Source organism: Protopterus annectens, chromosome 4.part0, assembly GCF_019279795.1.
Source record: "Protopterus annectens isolate FY-2018-M chromosome 4.part0, PAN1.0, whole genome shotgun sequence".
In the NCBI taxonomy this organism is placed as follows: Eukaryota; Metazoa; Chordata; order Ceratodontiformes; family Protopteridae; genus Protopterus; species Protopterus annectens.
The window spans coordinates 1,465,599,454-1,465,617,623 of NC_056733.1; the positions used below are offsets into that span (position 1 = coordinate 1,465,599,454).

At 37.4% G+C, this 18,170-nt stretch overlaps 1 protein-coding gene across 2 annotated transcripts in view; it reads right to left on the bottom strand.

The window, feature by feature from the left end:
* Positions 1-855: 855 nt before the first annotated feature.
* LOC122799914 (lateral signaling target protein 2 homolog) overlaps positions 856-18,170 on the bottom strand; it is a 746,347-nt gene continuing 729,032 nt past the window's right edge. For both annotated transcript variants that reach the window (XM_044069312.1, XM_044069311.1), the window contains one exon: positions 856-2,469. In XM_044069312.1, the coding sequence (XP_043925247.1) occupies positions 2,269-2,469 (201 nt within the window). In that variant the 3' untranslated portion in view covers positions 856-2,268. The remainder of the gene's footprint in view (positions 2,470-18,170) is intronic.

An 18,170-nucleotide genomic window follows, 5' to 3' on the forward strand; every position in this document is an offset into this window, starting at 1 on the left:
GTTTTACTACAAGTTAAGATTCTAAAATAACAAAATTGCATTTAAATGAAAAAACTGTTTACAGGTATGAAAAGTGAAACAGTATAAATGAGCATTGACAACATTTTCTGTTGTCAGCAATGTGTTCAAGTTGTGAAACTCAAGTAACTGTAATAAAATGCAGTTGCATCAATTTTTTGTTAGTTATTTGTACAAACTGATGTATTGCACATTCCCTTAGAAGAAAAATTATAAAGATATATAAGTGCCCTTCCTATCTGTCAGCCAGTCAGCTCTTTGACAGCTGTAGGATGAAAAGCACAATACTAAGTTTTCATTTTTGCATAGTAAATATCTAGTCAAAGCAACAGTAGCAGTGACTTACACTTGAGATTCTACTTTGCATGCCCCATTCCCATTTTTAAGTGTTAACAAAGGACACTTGTTTGTACACTCCAAATGGATGCCAAATACATTTCACTTACAGGTACAAGGGGCTTTACCCCTCAAGTTTCATAATCGCAAAATGAAGCATAGAACATGTACTCACTTGGCAAGCCTGCTTTTACATATGATACAAAACAATTTATCACTCAGATCCATAAACATGTTACTCTTTTGAGACAGATATTGAAAAAAAAATATTTTAAGAGAGGTCATATGCTCATAATCCCATATATCATCTTAGCCTATGGCCTGTAGCCACAGTGAGCATCAGTGCACAACAGCCCACCCAGTGGCCTGTATTCACAGTGGGAAACTAACTGCACACCCTTCAACCCTTGTTCAGCTAGATGTGTGGCACAGTGTGTGATAAGTAGGCAGAATGTGCAACAAGTCATTAAACCTGAAATGGGAAGCACAAACACATTGAAATAGTGTGATAATGTGTTTATTGTTTGTTTATTACAGACCTTCACTAATAATAATACTTTCATCCGTAAAATATCATTGGGCAAAACGTTAAGATTTCCTTTTCCCTACAGTACACAGGGACTTTTTAAGAACTGAAATATGTGACATTGCTTGTAATTTTAAATGAACATCAGTCCACCTTATAGGCTGTGCCCATAATGGTTAAAGAATTGTATAGTAGTGCACCGAGTGTGCTATGTCTACAGTAGAGGGAACGACTGCACAAAGTCCCATCTAAAATGGTATGCCCACATCGGGAAATTAACTGTAACATGGCTTACCTAAAGATTCTCAACATAATGAACCTAACTGCATAGCTGCTACCTACTGGGTTGTATCTTCAGTAAGACAATTAGTACAGCCCATGTATTTATACTGCAAACATAACAACACAGTGGGTCAGCCACCATACAATGGCCTGTGAATGGGCTGCAGCCAGACTGAACCTAACTACACAATAGTTTACCATATATGATGCACATATTGAGGGTCTGTAACTACTGAGCACTGCATTTACTGGATGTAACCACAACATCAATGTAACTGGATGCCTGGAACTGCTCATGGATAGGGCTAAAGGTTGCCATGAAATGAAATAAGAAATGGTACTATTACTATATGCTATGACAGTGATCTCTAGTTAACTTGTTAGGGGTCTGATCCTTTACATGTTCAGGCATATGGACATTTCTATTTAATTTTTTGTGTATGGATATTTTCTCCCCAGGCCTCCGCTGAAAAAGGGCCCCCACCAAGTCGGACTCATCCCAGTTAACAAATGTTAAAATAAAATAAAAATAAAAAAAAAATAATCTTGCTAAGTAATCTGCTCCTTACTTGCATTCCATATTGACGCTTATAAGATCATAGGTAATTATGCAATCTGAAATTCACTTCTCAGCCAGTTAACTCTGGAGGGCTGTGTTGCTTGCATTACTTACTATTCTCAGCTTATCTTAATTATCTGTTTAGAAAGAAAACTGGGATTCCCTCCCACTGAATTTAGCCCCTCTCTTTTTCTATGAGTATTCTGAAAATAACCACTACTTCTCCCTGTTCTTAAAGTTTTTAAAAATGAAATTTTAGCAACACTCAATTGAAAAAAATACACAATTGCCAGCTGATCACATTAAAAACATCTTTTGAATTCATCTGTTAATCTTTATGATCTATTCTCCTCCAACCTCCCTCCTGCTCCTGATTTAAAACAGGATCCATAACAGAGAGAGACATGAGCAGAAGCCTTTCCACATATATTACAGCAAGAAGATAGGGAAGCATTATCTATTAAATTTGAAAGACAGAGTAGAAAAAAAACATCTCCCTGTCCACGTTCCACATGTGAATGGTCGCTTAATATTCTTCACAGGGTATTTAAGACTTTCTCTTATGTTTTTTTGTAGTGTAGGTCTGTAAAGATGGAAATAAAGCTCCTTGCAGCATATCAAAGTCTGGAGGCATCTTCAGAGTGAGGTATGACATGAAGGTGTAACAGTGAGTACAGACACGAACCAGTTTCATCAGACCATACTGAGGAAGATGAGTCATGTGCCTGGAGCACTGAGAACAAAAAATCTGCAAGAAAGAGCAAACAAACAGTGTCAGATTCATTAGGCGGGGAATATCTTTGACCGTCTAGGAACTGTTTAAAATGGAAATGACATGACATGCTACAGGGAAATTCAAGATATGCTGACAGATATTGTCTGGTAAGGCAATACATTTTTTTTTCTGTCAGGGTACACGATCTACAGCAGTGTAATGAACCTGTCAAGGAAATACTAGAAAAACATATGAAAAGTTCTGTTCAGTATTTGTAATTCAATACTTTTACTAATTAACAAAAATGATCAAATGCACATAACAAGCAACATATTAAACACAAAAAAATTATCTTTAATTTATAACAACTTCAACCATTCTTGGAAAAAGTATGTAGAGAATGTAAACATGTTTAAATAATTATGACCTGTGAAAAAATAATGGTATAAATGGATGCTTTAATTTATGACAGGTATCCAAAAAAATTATAATTGACATATGTAAATGTACTGCAGTGTGTGTAAATGTCACATTGTGTAGCTAAAATTACAAGAGTTTTGTACAACACACTAATAATCCACATATTGCATAGCAAGGCAAAATATGATTGCATGTAATCTAACTGTATATCAACTGTCTAATGTAATATTTTACTGTATACATGGAGCTTTTCTCTCCGGGCCTCCACTGAAAAAGGACGTGTCCAGTCAGACTTTCCTCTTTAACAAATGTAAAATAAATAAATAATAAATTTGTCAGCACCATGAAAATAAAGCTTTATAGAGTTCTTTTGCTGAGAATAAAGTACAGCTATGGAAGTAAACTTACCACAACAGTAGACTTTCTATTAGATCACTGTTTCAGTTGCATAAGCTGTAAGAGTTAAATACTTGCCTAAGATATGACCACCAGCCAGCTTTCCAAGCTTTAGGGCACCTTCCCTATAGCCAAACATACAAGAGGCAGTTTGGGTCCCAACAGCTTCAGAGTTTTCCTGCCAAGAATGGAGGCCATAGCCCTAAAAGGAAATATGCTAGGAAAGAAATAATTAAAGTAAATAAATAAAACAAATAACAACTATATACACAAGGATGTATTTTTATACTGGGAATACATGCAAAAACAAGTAAGGGGCTGGAAGGAGGGGGAGCTACTGCAACAACGATTTACTAGAACATCTATCGTTATGGCAAGTAAAGGACATTTCAGTGTTGTGGAACATTTTGAGGCAGTTTCAAATCTTTTCAAGATACAAAATGAATGAAACCAAAACAAAGGCAATAATAGCTGTAAATGATGTACCCACACACAAACTGGTTCAACAATACCCATTTTTTATGGGTACATGATGAAATAAAGTACATGGAGTATGGAATAAAAATGATTCTGGTGTGGAAGCTAAAGATATGTGGGAAGAGACTAAACAAAAGATAATCCAAAAACTGAGAAACTGGAAGCCCTCTTATATGGATATGGATAGTAAAATACAAGCAGTTAAAATGCTTTTAGTCCCTTTAGTCTTATACACAGGTCAGGCATGCTTTTATCAATCAGACAAAAAGTTGTGCAAAGCAATTCATAAAAAGCTGAAGGATGTTATCTGGGAGAGGAAGATGGCAATAGTCAAGTGGGATAAACTGATTCCTTCCAATAGAACAAGATGGATTGGGATTCCCTGATTTGAAGGGGTATTTCAGAGCTACACAGTAAGGCTTCTATAAACAGCACACGCAAAAAACTATAATTCAAAGTGGAAAGGGATGACAATGAAACAGTGGAGAAGCTCAAGAAACAAGGAGAGACTGGGATTTTGGGTGCAGATCTTTAAGGAGAATAACAATAATCATACAGAATATTATATTCATAAATTAGCAGAAAGTATTCTAAGAAGTAAGTCAACATGGGAATGGAGAAAGGAGAAAGTGAAATTATTTTTTTTGAGCTATGATACAGAATTGCCTAGATATAGTAAGGCCTAGCGAAGTCTAATAATGGCAGCTGCCAAAAAAGCAATTACTAGAAAATGGACGTGAAAGTCTAAACCAACTGTACTAGAAGCAGTGACTATAGTAACAGAGATAAAACAACTGGAACTGGGATTTTTAGAAAAGGGTAGGAGTAGATTACACAGAAAAAATGGGAAATGTGGGAACAATACATGCAGGGAGGAATGAAGATTACAAGAAGGCAAGGATCTGAATGAGGTATGTAATGTTTGACTGACAATGATTGGGTAGATTATAAGTGATGTATAATGTTTGCAATTAAAATTATGTCAATATGGTTTGACATATACAATGCTTGCAACTAAGATTATGTCAATAGGGTTTGTTTTCATTTATATAAATGTATGATTGCCTATGTCATAAGTGATAATGTAATAAAGACGTTTCTTGTTTAAAAAAAACAAGAAAGTAAATAAGACTGAATTTCTTTCCTTACCTATGATTTTGTTCAGGTCATCATTATATAAAAAGGTTGGGGGAAAGCTCTATAATGCACCTCAAAGCATCTAGAAGCCCCTGACTTCTGGGAGCCTAACAACCTTAAAATAGTTTCCTCTACAATTGTTAAAGTGCCGTTTTGTCCAGTTGTGGTGTGTTAAAAGGATGTAAGAAAAAGCTGAAAAGTAAGACTATGAGAAAAGAAAACAGAAAAAAAAAACAATCTAGGAAATGTTTGGAGGCCAGGATGCACGCAAAACAGTAGGACAGTGGATGGCAGTGTTGTGGGGGGCATCACAGAGCATTTGCCTAGGGCTTCATTTTACCTAAGACTGGCCCTGATTGAAGTGGGAGAGTCACCATTAATAAGTGGGGAGGAGTGGCAGTGCAGGAAAGTACAGCTGTGAAAGTTCTACTTGCTGATAACAGTAAACGTTTGAATTCCTCATTGCTGTAGAAGCCTTCAGGTTATATGGGTTGATTACCAAAAGCTATCCAGCCTGTGAAGAGTAAGGGTATGGATCCAGAAGCCCCAGGGAAATGGTTAAAGCAAAGTGTGTTGCAGACCTAGAAAAGGAATCCAGTTTGTAACACTTTGAAAAACTATGTACAGAGGACCATGTAGCCGTCTCTAGACTACCTCTCTATTCCACCTTTTTCCATTATGCCATCAAAGAAGTCAAGGCTCTAGTACAATGTTCAGTGATACCGCCTGGAACTGGTTTATCATGGTGGGTATAACAAAAGACAATAGATAAGGACAACTTTATTGAAACAGTTCTTCTGATATGACATATGGGTCCTCGAGCCACACTTTAGATCTGATCTGAGAGTTGAGTACTCCAACTTTGAGTCCCTTTAAGAAGTTTTCCTTCCCACAGTTCCTCTGTTCCCTTAGCTAACTCAGACCTCATTTGCCACCTTTGTGGAAGTAGCACAATCTGGGCAGCAGACAAGTGCTCTACCTATACCTCTCAACCTGGAAACATCAAAAATCTGGACAAAGGCCCATGAAAAATAGGTACAACTGGCCAAAAATGTGGACGCTGACTAACAAAAAAATTGCATACATAATTATGTAACCCAACCACTAAAATGTAATTGCGGGATACCAACATTCAATCACAAACTAAAGAACAGAAAAAATATTAAGCAACACATAATATAACTAGACCAATAGTATTTTATTTATATTACCATTTGAATTTATATAAAATGTGTATAAAATATGCATGCATAATTATGTAACCCAACCCACTCCATTGGAATTGTGGGATAGCAACATTCAAACATAAATTGAAGAAAAGACAAAATATTAAGCAACATAAAATATAACCAGAACAATAGTGTTTTATTTATATTAACATTTGAATGTGTATAAAACTGAAATTCAATTTTCTTTTATAAAAATAAAATTAACTACTACACTAATATTAAATAACAAAATATAACCACAGCAATACTGTTTTATCTATATTAACATTTGAACTTGTATAAAATTAAAACACATTCAACACAACTATGTTTCCAGTGAGTCATTGCAATCCAGTGACCAAAAACTTCTGTCTACAAACCTATCAAATCTGCTGGGTATTGTCTGTACTCGTACAAGGTTGCTAAGGCCTGGAACTCCTTACCTGTATCCATCAGGACTATACCCTACCTCCCATCTTTCAAAACTTCTCTGAAAGTCTTCCTAGCTAAAATCTGGCTTTGTTCTTGCTGAACACCAGGATAAATTATATCCCTAAATAAGAACAAGGACCTTTTCATTCCTTACACCTCTTTGCTCTCCTTTCTTCACTTACTTCCTTATTGCTATCAAATTCTCTTAACTGACTTTCTCTGTAAATATAGCATAAGGCAGATATTGCAACAAGTCATGCTGTGATCAGTGCTCTACCCTAGTAACCAAAATGCAAACATGCAAGCTTTCATAGTATTTCATTTGTTTCTGATGCTTCATTTAATACTAAATGTTCAGATACAAAGGAGGTATTTTATACAATTATCAGTGGAAAGTTGGGAAGTATTTTTGGTTAATAACTCAGGACATTTTTTTCATATTTTCCCTCAGGACACAATTGTCCAAGCAATGACTGCCCTGCATAAAACAGGATAGCTGATATCTAAAACATAGTGGAATAATAACTTTCAGACAGGAACACAATAAAGAAATCAAAAATGCACATGAATCCTGTAACTGACTGTGTGCCTCTCGGGGTGGGGGTGGGGGTGGGGGGGTATTGGTCATATTTTGTTTCCGAAGTTTATGTCTTGATGACTCTTAACTACCAGTTGCTCATTTACTTTAAATCTTAGTATTTAGAAGGCAAATACATTTTGTTTGAATATTTCGAATAGATTACAGTACTGGCTAGAACAATGAACAGTGGGTAGCACGGTCACTAATAAGGAATACAACACACAAACAGCAAGGACAGGATATCAGAAACAGTAACACAAAAAAAGTCTCCAGAAAGTACAATAACTTTGAACAAGCTGCAACACCATTAAGAAAACCAGGAAATTATATGGAAAGTGTCTAGAATACTTTGAAACTTGTCCCTGTTGTGGTGTGGTTTTGTGCAACACTGGGACATTTCAGAAATGTGTGTTGTGTTTACCTTTCTACATGCACCTTTCAAGATCATAGGATACAGTGTATGCAGAAAGGATATGGATGATGCTTAACACAGCTCCACAAACATTACTGGGCCTGTGGCATTAAGCAGAAGGTGTGTCATAATGAAAGGCTGCCTTGCATCAAGTCATGGTAACACAAGAAGAGTTATTTGCAAGCTATTTTGGGATGCCAAATGGGCTTGCCTTTAAATAAAATCTGGAGTGGGAAGGGGATGGGAAAATTACTTAACAGAAGTGTAGTAGCCAGAAAAAAAGGCTGGATAACAGGCTATAATGCAACACACACACACACACACACACACACACACACACACACACACACACACACACACACACACACACACACACACACACACACTGGCACCCCATTATTTTGCCCTCAAAACTGGTAAATTCCAATGAATTCAGTACAGTGAGGTATGAGACGTTTCTAGTATACTCATCTTGCTGTTCCATCTCTTATTATATGTTTCTGTGTACACTCCTTAACATATCTACTTTATATTGCTGCTCAAACAGCTATATTAATGTTGAGGTGCCTTCTTTAGCATCACAGAAGAATGTAATGAACAATGAGAATAACAGCATGCTTCTCAACTGTCCAGATATTTGCAAAAATGTCCAGAGTTTTGCCTCATATTTTTAATCTGTTTCTCGTAAAATTGTGTTTTTTTGACAAATCACTGGCAAATTATTAAAGACTGAAGTTAGAAAATAATGGCAGACAGTTGAGTTTCAGACTTCATATTATTCATAAAATTCATGACAATGCAAAACCTGTTATTCTATCAACCTTCTAAGCTTGTAAGAGAAATATTTAAAAATTGTCCCTATTTTTTGGCCTCTGCTCCCCATTATTTGTGGCTTCGTCCAGATTTCTTGCTCTAAGTGGTTGAGAGGTATGATGGGGTGTTGATGTCGATGCCAATATGTAATTATGTCATTATGACCACATAAACTGCCACATAATTCTGTCATTACTACAATACTGACTAAATAGATAGAGCTTCTTTCAGATAGTGTACTGTAGCACTTCATATGTCCAACTAGTGTATCCAAATACCTGCCACATAGCCAAACTGTGCTTACTGCTCCATGCACAACTTTTGTCTAAAGTGCTGTTTTGTGAAAGCTGTGCCATTCATTCTCTCAGTCTAGCACAATATGCTTTGAGCATAGGAAAACTGCGCTTCTGACAGCCAGGACATCATGATATTACTATAGCAAACGCTTGGTGGCTTGGTACCCACGGCTGGTTTTGGGTGAGGGTGGGGGTCAGGACCAAAACACCGTGGGAACAAAGCCCATGAGCACACCCCCACACCAACAGTGGTTGCTTTATATTACGTTATTTTTATTATTAAAAAGAACTATTACTTTAATAAATAATATACTAGTATAAATAATGCCGCTTCTCTCAACCCATCTGGCAGAGTTCCGCAGCCATTGCTGTTCTGAGCATGCTGCATGCCTGTGCAGTACATCAAGGCTAGCAGCAGAAAGCAAAAGAAGATCTTTTTTGCTTTATATTTTTTTTTTTATGTTTAATGGGTTTAACAGTTTTACATGGACAAACCGAGATGTCCATAGCCTAAAACTGTAATGTCGTAAAATTATTTCCATTAAAACCCATAAAAAAACAAAAAAAAAAAAAAAAAAAAAAATTCTCTAGCTGCCTTTGTTTTGCTTTGTCGAAACCTTAAAATGGGTTTAGCATAGCGAGAGCATTTAAAAACTAGTAAAGATCTCCGTCCCTTGTTTTATTTTTGTCTGTCTCGTGTTAAACCACTTTTAACATATATAAGCAGACAGTGTTTGAAGTTATACTAATGGAAAAGGACCTTTTTCCATTAGTATAGGCCAATCAGCATGTCATGGTATAATACTAATTATATTATTTTAAATTTAAGATGCTTTTCTTTGCAATAACAAACAAATGCATGCTCCAAATGTACAATGAAATATCTCACACAAATGTTAAACTATATACAATGTAAATTTCAATGTAATTTAGTGTTGAGGTCCTCATATATAATGAAACTAAATGACCCAAATTTCACAGATGGCATTGGTACAACGGGTTTGCCCTCTGCTGTTTTATGGGATACGCCAGTTTCACTTCTCAGAAAATGAAACATAAAGCCAAAAAGGGTACCCAACTTTGTGATAATCTGCTAAAATAAATTACTAAAGCAGCGTCTGCTATGACATTGTTTTATTTCATTTAACAGCTATGCAAAATGAGTTATGTACACACAGAATTAGGAAACTGGGAGTTTATCAGATGAAGGGAAAAGTTGTTTTAGAAACACCTTCATGAGCAACTGGTGTACCTTGCTTGTGGCATCATGCATTAAAAATGCACAATAGTTACTATTTTACTTTAAAATACTGAACACTGCAAGAGGATTTAATGTATTAAGGAGCGGTAACTAATACTGCTACAAACTTAATTTAATTTAAGAAAAGAATGCAAAACACCACTGCAAAAATTTACATGCACCTCTAATCATTTGTTAATCTTAGAAGTAAGATGTATTATCCCTTGATATTTCCGTTTGAGCAGAACATTTATTCATGACCTGGTAACCCAATTAACTTGGTTTCTGATCTTGGAGGAGACCGGAGCCTGTCTTTGTACTCAAAGGGTGCAATGGAATTAAATTAATCCTGAATGTGGTATTACCAGCTGCTTGCATGACCTATGCACACCTGCAGGTAAATCCCACCTACTCACTAACAGTATGCCTAATACAAGCAATTTAAAGAAATCTCTGTTACAGTACAAGTCTAAGAATAGAGTTTTATTAAAATCAAATGAATTTCATTGGGGATTTTATAAGGTCATGTGATATGCGAAAATGTATATAAACTGATTGTGATTAAATAATGGCAGTTCTGAAGAAGTCCCATTCAGGGATGAAAGCTGTTAACTGTCTCGATTAAACTGGAGTTTGCATATCTAGGGCTCTTGCTGTTTCTCCATTCCACTGGCTGGTTATCAGTTTGCTCCTGTTCTAATCCAGTATTTTGTTTACAAGTATGAGCGGTGTCAGAAGTAACCCACACACCAACACGTGGAGTGGACACCCCTGTTGGACACCACTGCCTTCTCTGTGTTCTGACTTTCAAGTATATGCTTTATAAAGTACATTTTGCCACCATCACACCTGTACTCATCATTAGTTTTCCTATTCCAAGTTACTAAATTCCACTGACATCGTAAATAGAACAGTAATAATAAATGCTACAATCACAGAAACTTTATCTACTAATACAAGCTGTTGACTCATTCTGGAACTGAAACCACAGCAGAAAAATAAGGAAGTGCAAATGTTAAAGGGTTTGTTTATGGAGGGGTGTAGTCAAAAATGTACGTTTTGTACTCAGACCTCATGCTGTTGCCCCACCACCCGCATATCATTTAAAAATATACTCAACCCTCAAAATGCTATCCCCATATACTTCAGCAAAGTACATCTATTGTCAACTGTTTATTTATTTGTTTTATTTAACATTTGTTTACCAGGAAAGTCTGACTTGGAATTAAGCCAATTTTCAGGGGAGGCCCAGGGAGAAATGCTCCAGAAGCATGTCTTTGAAACATGGGAGGAAACCTACACAGACTTAGGGAGGACATGCAGACCGGCACAGAAGGCACTCCAATCGAGACGAACTGGAGAACCTCTTGCTTTGAGGCGACTACTGTTGCATCACTGTGCTATGCAAATGACCCAACACTGTGCTGTTGCCATTTATAACCATAAAAAGCTATTTTTACATCTGCAGTCAAATCAGGTGAGCATGTTTTGCTGTACACAGTAACATATTAATTATTATTAGTAATGTGGCTATCACATTTCAGAGGAAGGTTGATGTAAAGAGAAAATGTCCTTAGCTGAGTGCATTGAGTATGTCTAACTACACCACTGCATTTAAGCTAAATATTCTACAAAGTCTAAAGCATAACACCGTTCACACTGTCAAGTGGTCCCAAGCCACAGGAATCATCAAAAGTAGTAAAATAGTTTTTGACTTTTCTCTATATTTTTCTAAACATGTCTGCCTGAGTTTATCACTCAGTGATGTATGTACTGTCTCTTTTTTGGTATGTGTAGCTTTTCTCTGCAGGCCTCTGCTGAAAATGGACATATATCCAGTTGGACTATCCCGGCCAACAAATGTAAAATAAAAATAAATAAATAAAATTAGTTTAAGTGAAATGCAAACATATAAGAATTAAAAGTAGTTGCAAAATCAAATGATCTGGGTTTCTTTGGCATCTTGAATAGCTAAAAATATTTCACCAGGTGATTTGATCTTGTTTAGTAAATTAAGTGCTACATAAGTGTTAACTTGTTGTATCCTAATGTTATGGCCAATTTGTTCATTTCATTACAATTTCTGAATAGTAAAGGACAGTAAAGATTTCAGACCTGGTTTGGATCATGCATTCCTCTAAGTAAAAACCTGGAATGCGTACTCTCTTTAACTTTTTATGACCTCTGAATAACGAGGGCATGGCTAAGGATTTATTAATCAAGAGCATGGGCTCTCACACACACACTGTAAAAACTGGCAATTTAATCCATCAAAGTGACTGACAGGTTTGAAGGAGTGTGATTTATTTATTTATGTAGTTAGTTTACATTTGTTTACCGGGAGTGTCTGACTGGGCTGACAGCCTATTTTCAGCAGAGGCCTGGGGAGAAAAGCTCCAGTACAAAAAAAAATACATAACAGAGATGAATGTTGACTAATGATTAATACTATAGACATATTTAATAAAATAGGGCTAACAAAGGTTCCATAGGAGATGAACACAACACAACAATGTACAATATACATCCCAAATACAATTACATATAAAAATTATATACAGGATAAAATTGTTGATACCAAATAATAGACAGTTTTGACAATTCTTGTAAAAACAGGATTCGACTGCAGAACAGTATTGTGAATACAAAGTAGCAGGTAGTTGTTATAATTCTAGCACAAGCAAGGTTCCACTACAGTTAATAATTATGCTATTCCAGGATAAGCAATAACTGATAGTAGGAAGAAGTGGGGTGAGAATGAGATCAAGGAATACAAAGAAAAGTGAGATGAGAGTTATTTAAGGGAAGGGGAGAAAAAAGAGTGAAGTGAGAGAAGGAGAGTCGGTGGTTGGTAAGCAACATTTAGTATACTAAGGTGAAGAAATGAGCAGTAAATAGGAAGTCTGGAGTTAGGAGGAAGTAGTGTGAGGTCAGCCTGGGGTATTACAGGAGCACAACCAGTGGTTGGCAAGGTAATCCCTGATAAGTGTCTTAAATTTAGCCTTATTAGAGGTATTTCTTATGTGTTGTCATTTTTTAGATACCTGATTGGAGACGAAAGAGTCTCCAAAGCTATTGTTACACTTAGTGGCTTTTAGAAGAAACTTGTCAGAGGACCTCAGAGTTCTGGAGTTAGAGTATGGTGCAATTAAGTTTTTGAGGGCAGGCAGTTGTCGAATTGGTAGAGTAGGGAGTTGGCAGTGGTTAATTGGTTCAGTGATAGTAGATTGGGCAATTCAAGCCAATTTAGTATGCATACGGCAGAGCAGTGATGAGTTCTGGATGGGAGGTGTGCATCAAATTTTGCTATTTTATTATGGCAAGTCTCCAGTCTGTTTATATCAGTTTTTATTAAGATTGTGAAAATGGGGCAGGAGTAAAGGAGGGTGGAGAGTAAGTGTATTTTGGATAAGGTGTGCCGGGTGGGGTTAGTACGATATGGTGTGGATCTGTACAGAGTGCCGAGTTTAACATGGACTTTTTGATGGTGAGAGTTAGATGTTTGTCAAATTTTAGACTTTGACTTATTGTTACTCCAAGGAGTTTGGTGTGTCCAACAGGTTCAATTTTCTCTCCTAGCACTCTTAGAAAATACCCAAAAGTCTTTCACTAATATAAAGAATTATCTCACAGAATACCAAAATCATACTTAATCCAAACAAAAGAAAACTAATGCTGTTTGATTTATGCTCTTTGATGGTATTGGTAAAACTTATTAATGCAGTTGTGGTGCTGTGTTTGGGTGTAAAATCATGCTGATTATTAGAGAGCAGATTATTCTTACTAAGTAGTTTAGGACTTGTGCATGAATACATTTTCCAAGGATTTTAGCTAATGGTGGAAGTATACCAATTAGTCTGTAATTAGCGAAGACAGTTGAGGAGCCACCTTTGTGTAGAGGGATGATGTAGGAAACGTTCCAGAACTTGGGGATGTATTGTTCAGAGATGGATCTGTCTATTAGTAGTGAGACAGGATAAGCGATGGCACCTGCTGCTAGCCTGAGGAATTTGTTAGGGAGTAGGTCAGCAGGAGGGTAGTGGACTTTAGTTTGACTAGAAGCTTTTTGATAGTACTGGTCTGTATTGGTGTGATAGAAAAATAATCTGTGTTGAGTGTGGATTCAGGTGGGATTTCTAGTAGACTGTTGCTGTCATTTTTTACTAGGGATAGTACTGAATTGATGAAATGCTGGTTAAATTGAGTAGCGACACTATCAGATGTATTTGTAGAGGTGGGAGATGGAGTAGTTGATTGACCAGGATTAAGGAGTTGTTTTATGGTTTCCCAAAAAATTTGGGGACTGTTTTGGTGAGTTTGTTGGATAGTTGTGTAATAGGTCTTTTTGTCATTTCGTTTTTTTTTTTAAAGCTTGGTTTCTTAATTGATGGCATGTGAATAAAGAGTATTGGTTTTTGGTGGATTGATATTGAGATCAAGCTCTGTCTCTCTCCTTTAGGACTTGCCTGGTTTCTTTGGGTAGCCATGTTAGATGCTTTGTCTTGATGTGGATCTTCCTAAGGGGTGCCTGTCTATTTAGAATATCCAGGAAAGTATTGTTCAAATATTCAAATGGTTAGTCAAAGTGAAGGTGTTTTAGAGGGGCCCAGTCGCAATGTTGTAGAAGAAGGTTAAAGATTTCAGGGGAGAAATTTCTTTTGTTGCAAATGTGTTTAAATATGGTGTTATTTTAAGGTTAATCTTGTGTCTTATTAGGTAGGTGGGATGATAGTCGCCGAGACTGTCAGGGAGGCAGCCAGCACTGCAGCCCAGAGAGAGCCTGTTTGTAAGTATCCAGTCCAAAACTGACTGTTTGTTACTGTGTTTATCAGGTCTAGTGGGGGAGTATACCAATTGTGAAAACCATATAGATTAATGAACTTGATTGGGTTGTCTGAGGAGCAAGTGGACCAGTCCTGGTTAAAGACTCTCAAAATGATAGTTTCCTGATTAAAGGCGGAGGCCAACCAGTTGAGTAGGTTTTCTATAATGGGAGATTGTTATCTGGGGGGATATAGGTAGTAATTACTCTATTGCATTTTTTGAGAGTAGCTGAAGATGAGAGATTAATATTTCTGAGTAAGATGGGCCTGGGGCTTCATACAGTAGGTGTTCTAAATTGAGTATGCTCTTACATACTATGATGTGTCTGAGCATATTGTAGTCCTGGGTTAATATTTTGTTGTCTTTTATATGTGGAGTGACAAACCAAAATGCTGCCAGCCAAGCTGGCTGGAATTTTGTAAATAATTATGTCACTTGAAGATATAATATGATTTATATAGAAATGTGACACTGCCAGCCCAGCTATCTGGAATTTTGTAAATAATCATGTCATTTGTGAATATTAATATGATCCAGAGGCTTACAGATATAAGAGAACCATATGTGCAGAAGTGTGTGTTGAACTGTATGCGCTATACTGAGCTTCAGGAATGTATCCATAGTGTACCCTGCTGGAAAAGAACAGAGTTAACTTGCAAAACTTCAAGAAAATAAGTGGAAATTGCTTTACGATTCTGTTATCTCTATTTCAGCTCAGAGCAGACACAATAACTAGTTGTCTTGAAACATAATTAATTACTAGGTTTCAAACATAAAAGTGTTTAACTGTTTTATGACTTCCAGTTCTAGGCAAACATTTGAGAGATATGTACCTCTGACACAGAGGTGCTAAATTCTAAGCGTCTGTTAATCTGGGAGCTGAAGGCAGGTGACAGAGTGATGTCATCCCAGCTAACCCAGCAGTAATGTGTATTATTAATTTAAGAATTATCTCAGAGAGTGAGTCTGTGCATTTTGTAAATTGCATTGGACCTAGTAAGAACATCCACTCATCTGCATTTGCCGTCCTCTGTAAGTAAGTCTGGGGTACAGTAATCTCTCTTAGATATAGACAGGAATATAGTAAAGATTAGTTTAGATGTTTTCTGTATTTATTTGAGACTGTCCTGCAATGTTGTTTTAAAATATTTCCTGTGATTCTGAACTCTGTTATCATTGTGTTGAGTTAGTGAATATTGACTTGTTCTTTTATTATTTATTATTAAATATATTTAAACCTTTTAATTGCGGTTGGTTTGATTAGAGATATTTAAGCTCTTAGAATACTTGCACATGTATTTGTGACACTGTATAAGCCACTCCTAAATAGCCTTGGCCCTTGGTCACACTTACCATTTGGATAATAGTAACATCACACAGTAGGATTGGTCACCCTTTGGGAAGGGCCTTAAAGTAGCTGATAAAGGGCTGCTTGGTGGCAGTGATAACTACCTTTTAGTTTGGGCAGAGGGGACACAGCTAGTAAACCTGTGCCAGCCCTTCCCAGGAGTGTGTGTGTGTTTGTATATAAATCAAATCTCAAAGTGTGTGTGTGTGTGTGTGTGTGTGTGTGTGTGTGTGTGTGTGTGTGTGTGTGTGTGTGTGTGTGTGTGTGTGTCCATGTGTGTGTGCGTGTCAGCTTCTTGGGCAGGGACACAAAGCACGGGTTGGACAGAAAGGGTGCTGGAGGTTTTGGCTTGACTGCTTGGCTGAGATCTTAACCCTATAACTGTGCCAGTGGGGAGTCTTATTGGGGATCTGGAGAAAGAGGAAGAAACCAGCCCCAGACTGACTGTGATCTCTGTGTGCTCTTAAGGGAAATTGTACTTTACTGTGTGTGTACTTGTCAGCCTCCCAATGTGTACATGCTTTACTGGTGCTAGTGGTGAGGATTGAGGCTCCTTGATTACTGGGCCAGTGCAGGGGCGTGACATGTGGTTTGAGCCATGTTTCTGTTATAACAACAATATCAGGTTGGTAATGACTAAGGGGAGCATAGAATTCATGCACTTTATTTAGGATGCTTCTTAGGTGCATGTTTAGGATTATTAGGTCTGAGCTATAGTGTGTTAGGCTGGTACTATTCTGAGATTTTGTGCTGCCTAGGGGTAGAGTTGTTGGTTATTAGCATTGAGGGCTTGGATTGAGGTGTATGTCCCCACAAAGTTTAAGGTGATCCACTTTAGAGGGGAATGGGTGTATAATTTTGGGAAGAAGTCTAGTTAATTTATGGAGCAGATCAGGTTCATCTTGTAGCTTGGCTATTCTGAGTGAGAAGAATTCTAGGTTAGAGCTACTATAGCAGTGGGGAGATATGTAAATGTAACAGATGCTAGTGCTTGGTGAGGATGTGTTTGGGTTAGATGGGGAGTAGATGCTAGTGATGTGATAACGGTTATAGGAGGTGGTGAGGTACGCTGTGGTAAGCATAGTAGAAATATGTGCTGAAGTAACATTTTAGTTTAGAAGTAGTGTAGAGTATAGGGGTTTTGTGAAGGAGGCAGATAGTTTCATAGTTTCATAGTATAGTACTAGGCTATCTGCCCTGGGGCATTTGTAAGCCTAGCCGTAGTGATGTGGCTTTTGCCACCCCATGAAATGGTACAAAAATGTACAGAATAAATCTAGAATACTGTGCCTCTGTCTAGTAGTGACACAGTGAAGGTCCCTTTATATAATAGAATTAGTTTACTGTGCCCCTGTCTAGTAGTGACACAGATGTGACCCCTGGGGTAAACTTACGATCTCCCATCCACTCATCAAGATTTCTCTTGAAGAGAGTCAGTGAGGGGCTCTGCCTAATACAAACTGGGATCCTGTTCCAAAGCATGGGAAGCCTCTGGGTTATGAATCTATCCCTCCAGCATGTCCTATTCATACTAGTGCCAAGGTTTAAGTCTTTAGCTCTTGTGGTCCTGATGGATTTGGATTTTTTGAGGTGGAGCATGTCCATCAGATCCTGATTGGACATGGCCTTGTACGTCAGGCAGAGATCACCTCTGAGCAGGTGGTATGCTACTGAATAGAGCTGAAGTTTCTTTAGTCTGGCAGAATAAGACATATGTTGGAGACCCTTGATCCTTTTGGTGAGGTACTTTTGTGGTCTCTCCAGCTGTTGCAAATGCTGGGTGAGGTACATACCAAATGGGGCATTGTACTCAATCATGGGTCTGATGAGGGAGGAATATAGGGGTACAATGACATCCTTAGATCTGGATGTGAATCCCTTCATGATGAGGTGTGCAAGGTAGAATGTTTTTCTAACCACTTTGGCAACGTGGGTGTCAAATGAGAGGTCGCTGTCTACTTGGGTCCCTAGGTCTCTGATTATTTTTCTGTACTCAGTGGGTTGCTGTCTATGTGATAATTTGTGGGTACTTTGTTTTTTCCAAAAGGGATGACTATACATTTTTTGGCATTTAGTTTAAGGTGACTACGGCACCAGTTCAGTGAGGCCTTTTTGTAGGATGTGTGTGTCTGCTGGTGTATCGACTATGGC